Raw genomic sequence first — 19,236 nt, 5'->3', positions numbered from 1 at the left:
TGAATCATCAAAAGTGACTTCCTGGCATAATACCAACCAGCTCCTCCTATTGTCCATGTTGACAGAAGCTACTCATTGATGACCTTCCAGGGGTATATAATATTTCAGTGGTGTGCGGAGATAGAGCATGATTCTTACCCAGCCACGGAAGTCATACCCTTCACTTGCCTCCTGTCTGGACAGTTTATCAAGTGGATGAGTGGCTTGTCTCTATGATTACTGACTGCTGAGGAATCTGAAAAGGCTATGTTATTTTAATATTGAGAGAATTATGGCTTAGTTCTGGGGGCTGATATAATAACTGAAATATTTCTATAAGGAAATTGCATGGTATCTCAAACTAGATCAAAATCTCAAGAATAAATTTTAATATTTCTTTTGTAATGAGTCAGATTCTTCTATTATGTGATTTTGTTATAAATTAAATGTGCAGTTTTTAAAAGAACCACTAAAAATAAGACAGTTTTGAAAATGTGGTTTCTAGATCACTGTGGAAAACAGAGGAATATGTTATACTTTTATTGAAATATTCTATAGCTTATTAATTCATTGTTTTACTTCAGTTTTTCATATAGATTTTATTATAGACAATTCTTTGAAGTCTGATTGATTCTTACTTTGGATTATTTAACTTAGAATGTGTTTAATTTTGAATCATCCTGTCAGCTATTTTATATGTCAATACTTTAGTGAGAGGGTTTGTTCATTGTAAGTGACTCCAATTTTGGATTATCATTTAAAGAATTGAATGTCGTTAACAGTCCTACTGACTGAAGAGAATTAATGTATCTTCAAAAATGGAAAATATGCTTCTGGCCACTTTTGGTCTGTTTCTGGTTATTTATATTGGTATTTTATTATCAGAAATAGCTGTTAATAATAGGCCACCTATTTGAAAACATCAGTTTTTTGACTATAGAATAAATTATATGTTTTCTGAAAGTACTAATTTCTTGGGCGTTGTTTGATTTGTAGAATTCAATGACTGCACTTATTGTGGCAGTAAAAGGAGGCTACACACAGTCAGTAAAAGAAATTCTGAAGAGGAATCCAAATGTAAATTTAACCGATAAGGATGGAAATACAGCTTTGATGATTGCATCAAAGGAGGGACATACAGAAATTGTACAGGATCTACTTGATGCTGGAACATATGTGAACATACCTGATAGGGTAGGTTATCTATTTAGAATTTGTCTTTCAGTGGTGACATTGATGGAAGGTTACCGTAACTTCTCACCACCTTTCAAGATTCTTCCTGCATGACATACATTTAAGATGTTTTATTTCTGCCTTTAGAACTAATAAGTTAAAACCTGTCCAATCTTTGTGAAGGGTGTTCTTTTAAATTTTTCAAAAATAATGCTGTTATTGAAAATGTGATCTTGAAACCATCCTAACTATAGGTGTTGTTCATGGCTGGTGTTATTCATTGTTCCAAGGCTTCAAGTCTCCCACCCTTACACCTAGAATTTTCAGATTGGTATCTCTTGCTCTCACCTCTTCTTGGAAGTCTACACTTGTCTGTCTGACTCCACTTGAACTGTCCACTTGAATGTCTAATGGGCTTCTTAACTTACAGCGAAACAGGTGTCTTGTTTGTTTCATCCCACACCTGCTTTTCCCTCAGTCTTCTCCCTCTCAGTAAGTGGTACCAGCATCTATCCTGTTGTTAAAGCACCAAATCCTACACATTAGTCCTGATTTCTCAAGACTACCCAATCCAAAGTAGCTACCCGGTCACTTTCTATCACATCACTGTATTTTATTTGCATTACATTTATCTGATTTCTTATTTGTGTTTATTGTATGTTGTCTGTTAGTCTCCTCTAGGCTATAAATTCTCTCAGAGCTGGGACCTTGTCTATCTTATTTCCTAGTGCCTATAACAGTGCATGGCACATCGTAAGCAATGAAATATTTATGACCTTTTATTAATTTACTAGTCTGAACCTACATTAATGCTAATATTCTCAACTAAAATGTGTCTGCCATGGGTTTATTTACACTTTTAATGTAGTAGTTAAGGTACTACATCATGGTGCTAGACTTAATAGTCCTCGAGGACCTGCATCTTGATATAGAGCCCACTGGGGCCCACTTAGGGTTGAGACGAGCTGTAGCTCATGGAATCACCAACCCAAACTCATACAACTGATTTGTAATTTAGCAGTCAAAGAAAAGGCCATTTACAGTATTTGAACTAGGGGAAGATATAATTAATAATGATTATTGCTTGGTGGATATAATTTCAGGGCAGAGATGTCCTTATGAGGTCATGAACTTCATCTAAGCCTTGTACTGGGGGGTGAGTCAGTCTTGTGCACTGTTGGCCTGTAATGCCAAATTGATAGAATATAGATGCTCTTCTGGGAACCAACCTTCTCCCTTAATTAAATGTGGTTATAAACCCACAGATGGCTCTAGCTTTATATCTCCCTTCTTTTTAGAATCCATGGCTTTTGTCATATAGCATTATTCCAGGGGATTTGTATTATGTAATTTCCAAATGTTCATCTGGTTCATTGACAGCCACGGTGTCGTTTTATTTAATTTACATTTGTAATGGGAGGTTACCTTCAAATAGAAGGGCTTATTGTTCTGGGTGACTTATCTTTCTAAACTTTTGTCCTGGAATTTCAGGTATGAATGTCCTCATTTTGAGGTATAAAGTCTTCTGTCCCTTATTCTGAAGGTTATTAATATCAGGTATTAATATTAGTTAACTTTCTGTTATTTAGAGATAATTTTTTCCAAGAAATTTTCAGAAAAAATCTGTTATATTAATACATGACTAATTTTAACTTCAAAACAGTGTTTTTTTGTTCTCATCTTCAATTCACCTTTTTTTCTTTTGTCCTTTTAGAGTGGAGATACTGTTTTAATTGGTGCTGTCAGAGGTGGTCATGTGGAAATTGTTCGAGCACTTCTCCAAAAATATGCTGATATAGATATTAGAGGACAGGTGTGTGTGATTACAGGGCTGTTGTTATCTTAGTATAATTGTTTATATATGTTGGCTGATCATAATGTCATTCTTCCAGTTTTCCTATGGAGACAAACGTATAAATCCTAATAACGTTTAATGGATGCCTGTATTATTAAGTTTCACTGCCATTATTATGAAATTTCTGTATTGATGTCAAGTTAGATTTAGATGGAAGTAAAGCATAATGAAACTCATGTTTTTCAAATACACCTCCCTTACTAATGTCTAAACATACTCAATTCTGACATGAGTAGTTTATGATACCGAGACAGTTGGTGGCACTTTGAGTGCATGTGGCTTATTTTTTGTAGTATGCTTCCTCTGTTTTGTCTTCTTCATCCATATATTGTTCTTCTATTTCTGTTGTTTCATCTTTCTTCTCCTTTTCCCCCATTTGCTAGCCTTTCCCAGGACCACTTGGTAGTGCCTATGGATTTTGCTTAAGGCAGTCATAGCTCACAGAGCTGTAAAGGTTATTTATTTTAGGGAGAAGCTTCCCTAAAGTTGAGAATTTATCCAATATGTCAAGAGCTTTAGATTAAAAAAAATCTGTACTGAACAGCCTGTTTTGTGGTTGGAGAGTCTACATTTCTGCTCAGCTTTTTCCTTGTATTTAGCTTGTATCCAAATCCACTTTTGAATCAAACTGATAAATATTATGCCAAATGCCATGAAGGTCTTAACATGGGTCCCTTGCCTGAAGAAACATGTGTTTTAGTTAGGAAGGTTTTAGTTTGTTTTGTTTATATTTATTCTTATGTTTTTATGTAAACATAAAAAGTGATGCCACTTTTGGTATAAGATAGTATATGATTGATTGCCTAGTGAAAGGTTCAAATGTAAGAGTCTTGAGGTGGGGAAAGCGGGCATTTAAGGAGAGCTTTTAAGGGAAGGTAGAATTTGAGCTAAGTTTAAAAAGTGGGTTAGATAGGGAGAGAAAAGGAAGGCTCGGTAGTTCAGGCAAGGATAGCGGAATAATGGGATGAGAAAATTTAGGAAGAAGGGAAAGTGAAAGACTGTATTCCTTAGTTGGTGAATAAATCAGGTTGTCAGCGGGATGGCGGGGAGGGTGGGATGGGAGACAGAGAAATAGAAAGGGATGTAGTGCCAGAGAGGCCAGAAGCTAGGGTACAGTGTCGAGAAGGGAACTGCGTTGGGGAAATCTTGCCGTAGGAAAATTAATGTGGCAGCGGCAGAGAGTCATTCACTGTCTTTTGGGATAAAATCATATTTTCACTAAAAGTTGGTGACTGGATCACCTATTTAGACTTTTACCTATCTCCTTTGTGTCTGTCAATTTTGTTTTCCTATGTTTTAGTCAGTTTTTTTGTTCTCTACCTCTGCATTGAAAGTCCACATGGATCTGTTTTTGGTTTTTGAACTAGATAGGATTTTAAAGGATCTGATGAAGATCAGTATATAGGTGCAGTGTAGAGATTAAGAAAGCTAAACATGGTAATAAAACAATTCACCGTATGTTTGTGTAGTACACTCTTACGCATTATCTTTTGAAAAGATTGGGCAGTTGAAAAGCCAAAAGCCAAAGGTCAGAATATTTATGTGGCTTATCACAGGATACAGAGCTCAGGTACTGATGACTTCCAACACAGTGCAGGGTCCTGAAACCTGTTCGCTTTCCAAAAGCATAGTTTACCTTATCGACTATGTGGGGTTGCTGCTTTCTCAGTCAAGAAATACTAAGTTTTCTTAGGCTTCTTTCATAAAGAATTTCTCACAAGTAAATGCAAGATAGAATAAGGATTAATGTTATTTTCCACCATGCTGCTTCTTGGTAAGATATATTAATGCTTTAATAGAAATGTTAATAATGTTTTATATTTACAAATAGAAGTTTTTAATATTATATCTTATATGAAGTGATTGTTGATTTTTTTTATTATACAGGACAATAAAACTGCTTTGTATTGGGCTGTTGAGAAAGGAAATGCAACAATGGTGAGAGATATCTTACAGTGCAATCCTGACACTGAAATATGCACAAAGGTATCAACGACATTTCTGTTCTCTTAGCAATGCCTAGTGCTGAATGTTAGTACTGCTTATTTTTTTTCAATTTTTTACAGTTTGATATTAGAATTATACTGTTTTAACTGGAAATGTTCTGTATTAGGTTGAGGAGTAAGTTTATATCCTTTCAGGAGTTGTGTATTCACAGCAAAATGCAGTGTGCAATTTATTTTAATTATTATTTAATTTATTTTAATCAGAAAGTACAGTATCAGCCCTTCATAAATTGTGGACAGATCATTTCCCCAGAATTATTTTATGCTCCTGTTGTTTGGAATGCAGAACACATTTCCTTTTAAAAGGTCATTGTGTGTGGTTATTGGTTCCCCAAACCAACCACTTTTAGTCTATTTTACTCAAATCATGTGGAAAGTATAGAACTGTATAGGACTTTAGTGATTATATTTGGCTTTACACGTAATAGTTGTCCATGGGGAAAATATATTTGGAGTTCTGGATTGAAGTGGCAGGAATGAATAAAGCAAACTTCCGGAACCACCCGTAAGACAATCCTGTTTCATCCGTTAGAGATTTGGAACAGCATCTTCTAAACCAGTGGTGGTAACCTCAGTGCCCTGGGGCAGAGCTCTTCCTGGGATACCTTCTGCTTTGCAGGTGGTGGCTGCTTGGAATCTTGTTTCTTTTTCGTTTAGACCTTTGTGTCAGCTACTGTGACCACACGTGGCTTCTGACCAGATTTTGCTTTTTCTTAATTCAGCGCCGAACTGTGGTCTCTTCTTATCTTTCTTAATTTGATTTTGAAAGCAATTGTAAACTCCTTTGAGGTTTCCCAAAGGCATACTGCTCGTATCAGATTGTTTCCCCCTTATACACAGGTCCTGAGGTGCACAGAGGCGCTGGTAAAAACATCTGACAAATCTAGACGCTGGCTTGCCTGGACATTGACAGGCTAGGTAGTGGGTTGCTTGGGTGAGGTGGTCAGAACGGGAAGCAGCCTCTGGCGGAGCTGCCCCAGATGTCAGTGGTGGGACCTGGGGAAAGACAGTTAGTGGTGAGGGGCAGAAGCGGCTGATAGGTAGTGGGGCACATCTCTTGCTCTGCTGAGTGATATAAAAGTATTTTGATACAAGTGATTGGTTGTGAAAGGAAAAGCACTTGTTAGTTTTTCCAACTATGTTTTCTTGAGAACATTTTCAATATAGACTGGTCAGATATTTGAATTCTTGACACGTGTGTTTATGTGACTTTAAAGATTTAGGAGTAAAGGTATTAATCTGGCAAACTTTCTTATGTGTGCCCACAGGATGGCGAAACTCCTCTTATAAAGGCTACCAAGATGAGAAATATAGAAGTAGTAGAGCTGCTGCTGGATAAAGGAGCTAAAGTATCTGCCGTAGATAAGGTAAAAACATCAGTGTAGAGAGCAGGTTTTTTTTGAGGGCTATAGGTAGACTGACTGTATATCCGGTGGGTTTAATGGGGGTCTGATTTTATTTTGTGGAGGGAGAGATTACTTGCTGGGGCTATTTGTGTGGGATTTGGATGCTGTGAGATCTTCTTGGCTGTTCCGAGAGCATGCTGAGGAGTGGGTGGGCTCAGTATGCAGCAAAGCAGCTGCTTCAGAGGTTCCCTCTATGGCTCAGATCAGTTACGGCGAGCTGCATTGACCACCATGCAAGGAGGATGTCATCAGGTGTGGAGCTTGTTCAGAGAAACAGGAGGAAAGAATCCAAAAGGGGCCGGAGAAGATAGACTCTCAAAGGAGACTGGCATTCATGTTCACCAGCAGGAGAGATGTTCTGCCATGTGTCCTTGCCTTAATCCTTTTAGAGGAATGTTCATGTTTCCCATAATAAATTTAACTCTAAATTGCTTAATACTTCATATAGAATTGATTCCTGGTTTTAGTTTGTCTACATTTTAAGCAGGATTCTTTCTCTACTTCAAATTGATTTCCTCACAGAAAAGAAGTGAATTGATTTATGTATGAACTAAGAAATATAAATTTTTCCCTCTGAGTATATAATATGATTTGGGCTCTCCTAATCCATAATAGATTGAAGTTTATCTTTTTATTATTCATGAGGCAATTAAACAAAAAACACAGAATTAATACATATTTGCCTTTTATTTTATCAAGAAACAACATTATTAAAAAAAGCCTCCCACCTATTATTACCATATTAATGTATTTATATATGGTATATATATTAATGTACATTAATACCATATTAATATAAAAGGAAGAAGATATAAAGAAAAATTTTAATCTTAAAAGTTAGGGCATAAAGTCAAAGAGAAGTTGTTGAAATTGAATATACTTAACTTTCTAGAAAACTTCTGTATTGCCTGTTTTTCTCATTCTGCTGTTGACTACTTTCTGGCACTGGTCCCCTAATTTGCAAAAGGGAACCACTGGACTACGTGCCCTTTAAGGTTCCAATGGCCTCGTTAATTCTGTAACATGCCATTTATAAATAACTGTTTCATACTCATTAAAATCCCTGAAGGACCCTGTCTCGGACCCTGTTGTGTGTGCTTTGTCTTGAGTCGGCACATACTTGCTGAGAAGCACATGTGATACCTGGAATGTTCTTGGAGTGAATGTGCATTCACTCACACGTACTTACAAAGGATGGATAAGGTGCTGTCCTGCTCGAATTTGGAATACAAACTTGTAAAAGTCTTGAACCTGGCTCTTCATAAAGGATTACATAAAAAAAAATTTAAGAATAAAGGTTAATGTTATTTTTACCTGGCCCATCACCAATCTCTGTTTATCTTCAGCATAGTGGCAGGGTGTGTTGATGTCTTCTCTGCATTTTCAGAAATTTTGTGTCTGGCTGAAATGTTACTGATGATATTTCTTCCTTCTCACATGTTTGGGGATAAGAAATGGAGTTCAGGTGGAGAAATAAGATGATGAAGTTCAGTTTAGATGTGTTCAGTTTGAAGGCTAAGGCGTTCAGGAGGCTGTGACCGATAGGGCTTGAATTTGGGCCAGAAATCAAGGCTGGTGATAGGAATTTCACAGTTAGTTACCAAGAGATAAGAGCTGCATGGGAGTGACTAAGATCATCAGTTTGGAAGAAAGATGAAAGCTGAGGTCAAACTTTCCTTACAGCGTGTGTCACATTCTAGTTTGTTTTATGATTGTGCACGTTTATCCAATCTCCTCCTGTTACGTTGTAACTTAGTTAAGGCCATGGACTGTTTTGTCTGTCATCTCCATATCCCCCACAGTATCCAGCTCAGTGCCTTACTATATAGTGAGCTCAATATGTAGCTTTTGTGCCATATTTAGGATATAGGAAGGGAATCTAGAAAAGGAAGAAGTAGACCTGAGGCAGAAGAGGAGATTCAAAATCACTATAAGGTTGTGCTATAGAAGCCACAGGAAGTGAGTGGGTGAGAACTGAGAATTTCATTTGTTAACTTGTGGGTCATTGTCTTCAAGAGAGATGTTTGTGAAGTAAAAAGTGGAGAACACCTTGCGGACTGAATTTGTTTTTTTTTTTTTTTTACGTATTAGTTTTCCTTAGTGTTGGATGCGAATACTAATATGATGGAGATTCTAATAAGGGAAGAAGGCAGGTTGATGTTAGGGAGCCGTGAAAGCTGAGGAGAACGGAAGAAGTTGTAGTAGCCAGAGAAGGATGGATTCAACATAGAGGACTCCAGGGAAGAGAATGTAGGGAACTAACATAATGGTGACAAAGGGCGTGGGGAAGGACGAGGTCGCTCGTGCTAGTGGAATATCAGCATGGATTGGGAAGCTTTCTAGACAAATGGAGACCACGTTGTGAAATAGCATATAAATTAGTTGAGGAAGGTGGTTGACATCTGTGGACAGTAAGTATCTGGATGATAGATGGTTACTGACCTGTGATGGGGGTGGATCCAGGGCCTGGGAGGAGCCACAAGGAAAAAGCCTGTTGCTTGTCCTCTTTCGTTCTAGAAGGCTGTGGGGGAAGTCATACCTGAGGGAAGCTAGGGAAGGAACTAGAGAAAGAAATTGTGGGGAGGATACAGAGATAAAAATTCACATTATTTATACATTCTATATGAAAAATATGAAAAGTTTGGATTTTCTGTTATTTTAGAGAAACATGAACATTGTTACTCTGTATATACTATATGTAAGAAATGTGAAAGTTCAAGTTTCCTGCCACTATTTTACAGAAAGGAGACACTCCTTTGCATATTGCTATTCGTGGGAGGAGTCGGAAACTGGCAGAACTTCTTTTAAGAAATCCCAAAGATGGACGGTTACTTTATAGGCCCAACAAAGCAGGCGAGACTCCCTACAACATTGACTGTAGCCATCAGAAAAGTATTTTAACTCAAATATTTGGAGCCAGTAAGTATTGGGTTTTGTACCTGACTGGGCTTTTAAGAAATGAATGTCTATGAAAAAATTAAGAGACTTCCAGCAGTTTTGCATTTCTCACTTAACTGAAGATTATAAAAGTTAAGAAAGTTATTACTTTACTGTAGAAAAATAACTTTTCCCTGTCTAAAGCTGTTTGGATTATATTGTAGCATTCAAATTAAGTACATTCAGAGTCAACAATCAGCTTTTAAGACTTCTAGAAATCTAGCCTACTTTCCTAAAACTCTCTTCCCCCTCTTATTGTCTCAGGTATACTTTGTGCTTTTATCAAAACACACTCTGTTTTCAGAGTGTGGCTCTCTTCCTTTGCTTGTGCTGTGTCCTCTCCATCCCCATGAATGTTCTTGTTAAAATCGTCTCTCTCCAAGGCTGGAGTCAGTTGTCTTGTTCTCAGTGACGTTTTAACTGATCTGCCTAACCAGATACAATTTTTGCCTCATTTAAATACTTAAGCATTTGTGTTTATATTTCCTTTTTTAATACTTATTATAATGGCCTTTTATTTATTTTTTTATTTTAAACTTTTTTTTTTTTTTAAGTTTTTTTTTTCCCCCCCGCAGTTGCATTTTTAATTAATTAATTAATTTATTTATTTATTTTTGGCTGTGTTGGGTCTTCGTTTCTGTGCGAGGGCTTTCTCCAGTTGCGGCGAGCGGGGGCCACTCTTCATCGCGGTGCGCGGACCTCTCACCATCGCGGCCTCTCTTGCTGCGGAGCACAGGCTCCAGACGCGCAGGCTCAGCAGTTGTGGCTCACGGGCCCAGCCGCTCCGCGGCATGTGGGATCTTCCCAGACCAGGGCTCGAACCCGTGTCCCCTGCATTGGCAGGCAGACTCTCAACCACTGCGCCACCAGGGAAGCCCTATTTTGTTTCTTTTAAAATTTTCTCCCTTATTTCTTTTAGAATTTTCTCCCTTCCAGATTCCAGGTTATTCAGGGCAGGGATTCTTTCTTCTTATCTTGTATCCTCTATAATATCTAGCACATAATGCCTTGAATGTTATACTAAAATAGTTTTTGCTTGTAAAGGATGCACATGAGAATGTGATCATTCACATGTGGTCTTTTGAAATACGGAACAGTTTTCTACTAGAGTTAAAAAAGAGATATGTTAGTCCGAGAAACCAACAGGAGGTAGTAGAATCCTGCCACTTTCCAGTTTAGCTGTTTACTTACATAAGCAAGTATGATTCTATTCAACATTATGAGTTGTATTTTAAAATATTTTTTTCTGATGATAATAATGCACACATTAAATTTTAAGGATTAAAACACGAATATAGTAGAAAGTGCAAATTTCCCATTGTCCTTTATCTCCTAATTTGTAATTGTTTGAATGACTTGCCAAGATTTTCTTTATATTTCTAAAAATGTTTTATACTATGTATATAGCCTTAAAAAACTTGAGATACCATAATATAAAAGTTTTAAATAATGAACTATACCATATTTTAATTGTTGCATAATCTTTCATTCTAAGTTCTAATAGTACGTTCAGTTCTTTATTGATGAATATTTGGTTTGTTTTGCTGTTAAAAGCTAGTGCTGGGCTTCCCTGGTGGCGCAGTGGTTGAGAATCTGCCTGCCAATGCAGGGGACACGGGTTCGAGCCCTGGTCTGGGAAGATCCCACATGCCGCGGAGCAACTAGGCCCGTGAGCCATAATTACTGAGCCTGCGCGTCTGGAGCCTGTGCTCCGCGACAAGAGAGACCGCGATAGTGAGAGGCCCGCACACCGCGATGAAGAGTGGCCCCCACTTGCCACCACTAGAGAAAGCCCTCGCACAGAAACGAAGACCCAACACAGCCATAAATAAATAAATAAATAAAAATTAAAAAAAAAAAAAAAGCTAATGCTGAAGTGAACATCTTTTTTGTACGTATATCCGTTAACTCTTATTTTTAGGATTATTTTCTTGGAATAAACTCCCAGAAGTAGAATTGGCAAGTCAGTGGATGTTCAGTTTTGATAGACTTTCCAAAATGGTTGTAACAATTTCTCCTTCCTTAGAGCATGCATGATAGTGCAGTTTCCTGCAACCTTGCTAAAACTGGATATTTCTGGCTTCCTTAAGCTTCCTGATCAGATCAATAAGAAAAAATTTCATTTTAATTTGCATTGTAAAATTATTAGTGAGATTGAGATCTTTTACTATGTTCATAGGCTATTTGCATTTTTGCTATTTTCCTCTTTGTATCCTTTGCTCTCTTTTTTCTTGAGTTTTTAAAATTATTTAAAAATTGATTTTTGTGTCTTTAAGGATATTGATCCTGGATCCAGCCTATATATTGTATCTCTCTCCTGTGCTTATTCTTTGTTTATGGTGATGGGGTTTTTTAATTCCCCATCCAAAAGTTATATAAATTTGTAGTTTACTTGTTGGTCTTTTCCTGCAGTTCTGGCTTTAGTATTATACTGAGAAAGAAAGGCCTTTTCCACACAAAGATTTTTATAGTTTTTTCTTTTATATTTTCTTCTAGTACTTTTATAGTTTTACTCTTTACATTTAATTTTTTAATGTTTCAGAAACTTATTTTTGTTGAAGTATGAGATGCAGAGTTTTAATTTTATTAAAAAAAATGGATGGCTTACTTCTCCCAACACCACTTACTAGTTCATCCATTCCCCACTGATTTGAAATGCCACATGTTAATATCCTGTGTGAGTTCTGTGATGTTGTAATTATTGTAGCTTTAGGATAATGTATTTTGATTCTTCTCCAAAGACAGCTACTTTTTGGTAGTCTTTAAATTATTTTTCATAGCTATTTTTGCGTGTTCTTCTTGCTTTTCAGTTTTTCAAAATACTCTCATGGAATATTATTATTGGAATTGCCTTAAAGTGGTAGATTAATTTGGGAGAGAATTGCTCTTTTTAAGTCGTTGAACCTTTCTGCCTGGAACCATAGAATGTCTCTTTTTCTCTGGTTATCTATTATTATTTTCACTAACATAGCCTTTAGATAGGTATTATACATATTAAAATGATTCCGAGGGACTAGTTACTGTTTTAATCATTTTATTGATTCTAAAATGTACTTTACTCCACATTTTAGCATCCCTGAAGTTGGAATATGTCTTATAATTGATGGGTAAGAAAGCATCATGTCATAATTTGGCAGCACTTTTTCTTTCTTCGTTGTACATAATAATGATGCATCTTATAATGAGTAGGTATCTTAAGTTCTATGAAATATGGTATTAACTTAAGCACCTCTGAACCTATTTTTACACAGGTCTAACCATTTAAAATAAGTGATTTTCCTCAATTAAGTAAACAATTAATAAATGAAAATTGATGCTCCTTTTTAATAGTAATGTCTTTAACGCAAGGATATGGTGTGTTTATAATTACAGGACACTTGTCTCCTACGGAAACAGATGGTGACATGCTTGGTTATGATTTGTATAGCAGTGCCCTGGCAGATATTCTCAGTGAACCTACCATGCAGCCGCCCATTTGTGTGGGGCTGTATGCACAGTGGGGAAGTGGGAAATCCTTCTTGCTCAAGAAACTAGAAGGTATAGGGCATGTTTGTAAAAAGTCTGCATGTATAACAAAGTTTTCTCTTGTGTATTTTTTTTTTTTAAGTAAAGAAGAATAGAGGTTTTTTTTTTTTTAACATCTTTATTGGAATATAATTGCTTTACACTGGTGTGTTAGTTTCTGCTTTATAACAAAGTGAATCAGTTATACATATACATGTGTTCCCATATCTCTTCCCTCTTGCGTCTCCCTCCCTCCCACCCCTCTAGGTGGTCACAAAGCACCGAGCTGATCTCCCTGTGCTATGCGGCTGCTTCCCACTAGCTAGCTATTTTACGTCTGGTAGTGTATATATGTCCATGCCACTCTCTTACTTTGTCACAGCTTACCCTTCCCCCTCCCCATATCCTCAAGTCCATTCTCTAGTAGGTCTGTGTCTTTTTTCCTGTCTTGCCCCTAGGTTCTTCATGACCTTTTTTTTTTCTTTCCTAGATTCCATATATATGTGTTAGCATACAGTATTTGTTTTTCTCTTTCTGACTTACTTCACTCTGTATGACAGAGTCTAGGTCCATCCACCTCACTACAAATAACTCAATTTTGTTTCTTTTTATGGCTGAGTAATATTCCATTGTATATATGTGCCACATCTTCTTTATCCATTCATCTGTTGATGGACACTTAGGTTGCTTCCATGTCCTGGCTATTGTAAATAGAGCTGCTGTGAACATTTTGGTACATGACTCTTTTTGAATTATGGTTTTCTCAGGGTATATGCCCAGTAGTGGGATTGCTGGGTCGTATGGTAGAAAAGAGTTTTATGTATGGGTACGTGGTTGATCCTCCACACCGTTATTTGAGTTCTCTTTCTAAAACAGAGATCCAGCTGTGTTACAGCATACTTAAAACCCCTTCGTAGCACATTCCCTGCGAATGCTGTTTATAACCGTCCTACCCAGGCCCTTCACAGACTGTCAGTTTGCGTGAGCACCCCTGCTGGGACTGCCCCCTGTGTGTGCTCAGGGCTGTACGCGTAGGGGCTCTCTGCGCCCACACGAGCCCACCAGACCCTTCCTGAGTGGCCTCCTCTACTAGGAGCTTCCTGGACAGGTCCCCCACCTCCCCGCTAAGCCCCACTCCTTTTGTTTGGCAAAATCTCACTCGTTCTTCAAGGACAGGTGTCAGTATTGCCTGTAAAATTCTTGCTAAGTTTTGTAGTAAGAATGCCTTGTTAAGGGCTCATCTGGACTGAGCGCACACCTTTAAGAGCAGTGATCCTCAAATATAATTGGAGGGAGGAGGGGTGAGGAGCAGAGAGGAATGGTGGTGCTAGCTAGGTATAATAGTTTGAAGACACATAACAGAGTAATAGTTTTTAGTTTTATATCTGGAAACAGTACCTTGTTGATTGTATAATACAGAGCACAAGAATAAATACCAACAAAATCTTGACAGATGGGAATATATGAAAGAGGATTTTGTGCATTTTCAGTAGGAAGCAAGAGAGTGGGTAGGACAAGGGTCAAGGGTAGAGGTACCTCTAGGGAATGAGATTCTTATCAGAAGAGAACATTGGTTAAAATGGTTAAGTAGCAGCATTCTATCTAGGGACTTGGTAAGTGCTCAGTAAATGTTTATACTGAAAATGTGAAATTTTCAAAATGTTTGAAGTTGTATTTCTTAAATAAAACAGAAATAATGTTTTCATATTAATTTCTCTTTCAGATGAAATGAAAACCTTTGCAGGACAACAGATTGAACCTCTTTTTCAGTTTTCATGGCTTATAGTATTTCTGACCCTGCTCCTTTGTGGAGGGCTTGGTTTATTGTTTGCTTTTACGATTGACCCAAATCTTGGAATAGCAGTGTCATTGAGCTTCTTGGCTCTCTTATATATATTTTTTAGTAAGTCCTTGCCTTTTGTCTTTTTCAAAAGTGTAGAGAATGTGAAAACTCATTGTTTTACTTAAAATTGTATCTATATCTTTCTCCTAAAGTCTCTAAGAGGTTTTCATAATTAGGTGAGAAAATTGATTTTTTGCTATTTTGTAAGTTGGCCTAGAGGAACATTGTCCCCAGCCTGGCTGGTACAGCTTTAAAAACTAGTGCAGTACTTGTTAATATTGAAGCAGAACTTTTATTTATTATACTTTCCCTTTTATATGTTATTTAATGATTTATATTTAAATCTTTTTCTGAAAATAAGTTTTTATAGCTGTCATGGCGTGCTCTTGACCATTTTGACCATGACTGTAATTTTTATTTTATCTAAAAGCAAAGTAATAAATATATATAATCCCTGTTCTCAGGAGTGTCTTCAGTTGCAAGAAAGGAAATAGATTTACCTTTGGAGGAACTACTGGTAACTTCAGCAGTTGCAAATAGTGATAAAACCAGTCTTTTACGTTTGAATCTGAACTAAGGGTTATGTTTCTGTTTAAGGCATTATCTTTCTGATTGTGTTTCTTATGTCATATTTTAGTCAGCTTACTTTCCATTTTTCACATACCGGATGTATGTTGGGGGAGGTTAATTAATTGAGGAATTCTTTGAGGAGTAGTTAGGAAATGGAATGGGACCATGAAAATTATGTAAGTCTACCTGTTACTACTTGATACTTGACTGTTTGGAGAAAAGAGGCTGCTTGACTAATGATTGTTCTGGATAATTTTGTTTTAAACCGTGAATTTCAGTTGTTGTTTACTTTGGTGGACGAAGGGAAGGAGAGAATTGGAACTGGGCCTGGGTCCTCAGTACTAGATTGGCAAGACATATTGGGTATTTGGAGCTCCTCCTCAAATTGATGTTTGTGAATCCGCCTGAATTGCCAGAGCAAACCACTAAAGCTTTACCTGTGAGGTGAGTTGGTCCCTTTGACAGAAGTAACTTTTAATAAGATGAAGCAAGTAAAAGTTTATAATGCATCATTTCTCAATGTATATTCCAAAAAAAATTGGTCCCTTAAACTTTTTAATGTTAGAAATAAAGCAAACAAATACTCCCTGGTCAAATCTGTGTGGGAAACACTTCATATTATAGCTCCCTCTTGTACATTAAAGGATCAGAGACACCTTTTCATAAAGAAATCAATTTAACTTTGATTTACCATATTTTATTTGAGCATAAACCCACGTTCCCCCCCCCCCCCCTTATGACACCTGTTAATCAACCTTTGGACAAATTTGAAAAGAGTGCTGGTCTATTTGAAAAGAGTGAAAGGAGTCCTGGCATCTCTTTACATCAGGGTGTAACTTCGGCAACTCAGCTTGTGCTCCGAGCTGCTCTTTCCTCACCTGTGGAAATGTATTTACACACTCCTCTAAAATTATTATTAATATCAAATAGGAAATGTATAAGAAAACAGTTCAGAAAAGATGAGAAACATGTAAGTCAAAGAGTAAAGGAAAGCTAGAGGGCTCCAGAGGAAAGTAAAATGAAAAAAAAAAAAAAAAGTTTAGAACACTGAAAGCAAAAGGAATTCAATAGAAATTAGTAAAATAATTAGTAATAATTAGTTAAATATGCACTAAAAGATTAAGAATTTAAAAATTATTATAAGATAAAATATGTTTAAGTTAAGCTGAAAGTAAATAGGCCAAACCAGATAAGACATCAAAAGTATAATATAAGAGAGGAAGATAAAAATAAAAGCTTACAAGTAATTGGCACATAGGAGTAAGTATTAAGAAACGGATTTAAAATGAGAAGTTAAAATGAAAAGCGTAAAAAGAAAACATGCAGAGTGTAATAAAAGAAATGGAGAAGATATTTTTACATAAAATAAAAACACTTTACTGAGATGGTATTTTTTTAAAAAATTAGAACAATTAAACTAGCATGCATATACATAGTACAGTGTGATCCTAGATTGTATTTTGAAAGCAACGCCTATCTACAGGATTGAGATGAGAGTTTAGTTTAGGGGTAGAAGGGAAGAAAGGAACTAATGCAGAAATAATATCCATTCAGAGACTCAAAATACAAATAATTCAGTTATTTTGCAGAACAACTGTGAAATGAATATTTTATAGCTTCTTTCTAAATCCCTGGTAGATGTTTAAGCTATAAATAAAACATTCTAAAGCTTGAGTTTTTAAATGGCATTCAATTCTTAATTACTATAATATTTTCTCAAGGTTTTAATCTCTTCGGTTGGTGCTTGGAAAACTTTATGCAGCATTTTTTGGCTGATATGGGGTGTCACCTTTTAATCGTTTTAATCGTTGTATCATGAGATCTGTTGAGATGTCTGATTCCTTGGCTAAGCTGTCAGAATCTTTTTCCCTTTCTGCCTTTAGCCAGAATTACTTCATATAAGTCTACCACATTTAACTTTTGTTATTGCCTTTTCCTGAGAAAGGTATATAAGATGTTAGAAATGGAAGATACCTAATTACAAGTTGTTTTTCCTCCTTAGAATTTTAAAAACAACGTTTTGAAAGAGACATGAAGAAATACAGGCTAAATGATAGAGATAACATATGTTGAAATCATTTCTTTAGATAGCTGAGTAACATTTTCTTTCCCCTTTCCCCAAGGTTTTTGTTTACAGATTATAATAGGTTGTCCAGTGTAGGTGGAGAAACATCAATGGCTGAAATGATTGCCACCCTCTCGGATGCTTGTGAAAGAGAGTTTGGCTTTTTGGCAACCAGGCTTTTCCGAGTATTCAAGACTGAAGATACGCAGGGTAGGACCTCCTTCTCTTCTTTGTGTGTATGTAGGGCTTGAGGATGGGATGGATGAAATGCATGAAAACATGAATTGAACATCAGATTCATCATATGCTGTCACCGTAATGATTGAGATTTTCTGGATGCTTGACATGTTAAAACCATTTTGTTGTATTACAGGTAAAAATAAATGGAAAAAAACGTGTTGTCTCCCATCTTTTGTCATCTTCCTTTTTATCTTTGGCTGCATTATTGCTGGAATTACTCTTCTGACTATATTCAGAGTTGACCCAAAGCATCTGACAGTGAATGCCGTCCTCATATCAATTGCGTCAATAGTGGGATTGGCCTTTGTGCTGAATTGTCGTACGTGGTGGCAGGTGCTGGACTCTCTCCTGAATTCTCAAAGGAAACGCCTCCATAATGCTGCCTCTAAACTGCACAAATTGAAAAGTGAAGGATTCATGAAAGTAAGCACTCACTGCTTCTTAGAAAATAATCCTGGGAGTTTCCTGGTGATCCAGTGGTTAGGGCTGCGCGCTTTCACTGCCGAGGGCCGGAGTTCAGTCCCTGGTCGGGGGGAACTAAGACCCCACAAGCCGTGCAGAAAATAATCCTAATGTGAATATGCTCCCCATGACCATGGGGCTTTAGGGAGTGTATTCTCTAAGTGTTAAAGTGTTGCATTTGTTTTTAGTTTTACTCTAGATTTTTCCTATGAAAATACATATGCGTAGTGGGAAAAGTTACAAAAATAACATATTTTTATAAAACAGACTTGTATAAGATACTCAAAAAGTTGCAGATTATTCCACAGTTGGTAATTACTACCTAATAATACAGGTTGCTCTAGAGCCTGGTAGTAGAGTAAGCAGATTGAACCACCAAAACATATAAGATAGGAACATACTTTTAGAACAAAAAAGGGCTTTATACAATTATCTGCAGCCCCTTACTTTGATCAAGGTCACATGCCATCAGGGAGTCAAATGTAGTGTGGTATTTAGATCATTTGGATTTGCATTCAAATATGTCTTCTGACATTCAGAGCATGTGATCTCAGCAAGTAAGTCACTCAACCAAGTTTGTCCTTTTAAAATGGATATGACAGTGTCTACCTTATTGTAATAAATGCTCTAATTTAGGTGAAACACTCGGCTACAGTTTTAAGTGGAACCACAACTGGCAGTGAGGACTTCGGATTTCCTTTCTTCCTTTGGCTGACTTTCTGTCAGGCTTTTTAAGAAATGTGCTTAACTTTCTCAGATTTCAGCGCTTTGTATCCTTTCTTTTGCACAGGTTCTTAAGTGTGAAGTGGAATTGATGGCCAGGATGGCAAAAACCATTGACAGCTTCACTCAGAATCAGACAAGGCTGGTGGTTATCATTGATGGGTTAGATGCCTGTGAGCAGGACAAAGTACTCCAGATGCTGGACACCGTATGTCTTCACCAACTTGAAACTTGTCATTGTCACATATGTGGCAGCTGAGAGGAATCGCTTCATGAATATCTCAAGTGGAGTTTGAATAATACTTCTTTTGTAAAAACAACCATATTTTATGCAGAAACATAGCAAGAGTAAAAGTTTCATCACAAGCAGATTTAAACAATTCTAGCTTAACGGCAGTGTGAGAAAAAAGTGAATAGAGGGTCTCTAAAGTCCATAGTGTGACTCCAGCTTTTCTTTGCAGATAGTTATGGTT

At 36.9% G+C, this 19,236-nt stretch overlaps 1 protein-coding gene across 9 annotated transcripts in view; it reads left to right on the top strand.

Moving 5' to 3' along the window:
* KIDINS220 (kinase D interacting substrate 220) overlaps positions 1 to 19,236 on the top strand; it is a 96,869-nt gene that overhangs the window by 23,051 nt on the left and 54,582 nt on the right. For all 9 annotated transcript variants that reach the window (XM_068565144.1, XM_068565149.1, XM_068565146.1 and 6 more), the window contains exons 8-18: positions 976 to 1,173; positions 2,867 to 2,965; positions 4,895 to 4,993; positions 6,282 to 6,380; positions 9,161 to 9,338; positions 12,729 to 12,893; positions 14,584 to 14,763; positions 15,552 to 15,717; positions 17,397 to 17,548; positions 17,712 to 18,001; positions 18,831 to 18,971. In XM_068565144.1, the coding sequence (XP_068421245.1) occupies positions 976 to 1,173; positions 2,867 to 2,965; positions 4,895 to 4,993; positions 6,282 to 6,380; positions 9,161 to 9,338; positions 12,729 to 12,893; positions 14,584 to 14,763; positions 15,552 to 15,717; positions 17,397 to 17,548; positions 17,712 to 18,001; positions 18,831 to 18,971 (1,767 nt within the window). The remainder of the gene's footprint in view (positions 1 to 975; positions 1,174 to 2,866; positions 2,966 to 4,894; positions 4,994 to 6,281; positions 6,381 to 9,160; positions 9,339 to 12,728; positions 12,894 to 14,583; positions 14,764 to 15,551; positions 15,718 to 17,396; positions 17,549 to 17,711; positions 18,002 to 18,830; positions 18,972 to 19,236) is intronic.

This window comes from Eschrichtius robustus, chromosome 15 (assembly GCF_028021215.1).
Source record: "Eschrichtius robustus isolate mEscRob2 chromosome 15, mEscRob2.pri, whole genome shotgun sequence".
NCBI lineage: Eukaryota > Metazoa > Chordata > Mammalia > Artiodactyla > Eschrichtiidae > Eschrichtius > Eschrichtius robustus.
This window is presented reverse-complemented; position numbering and strand designations above follow the sequence as displayed.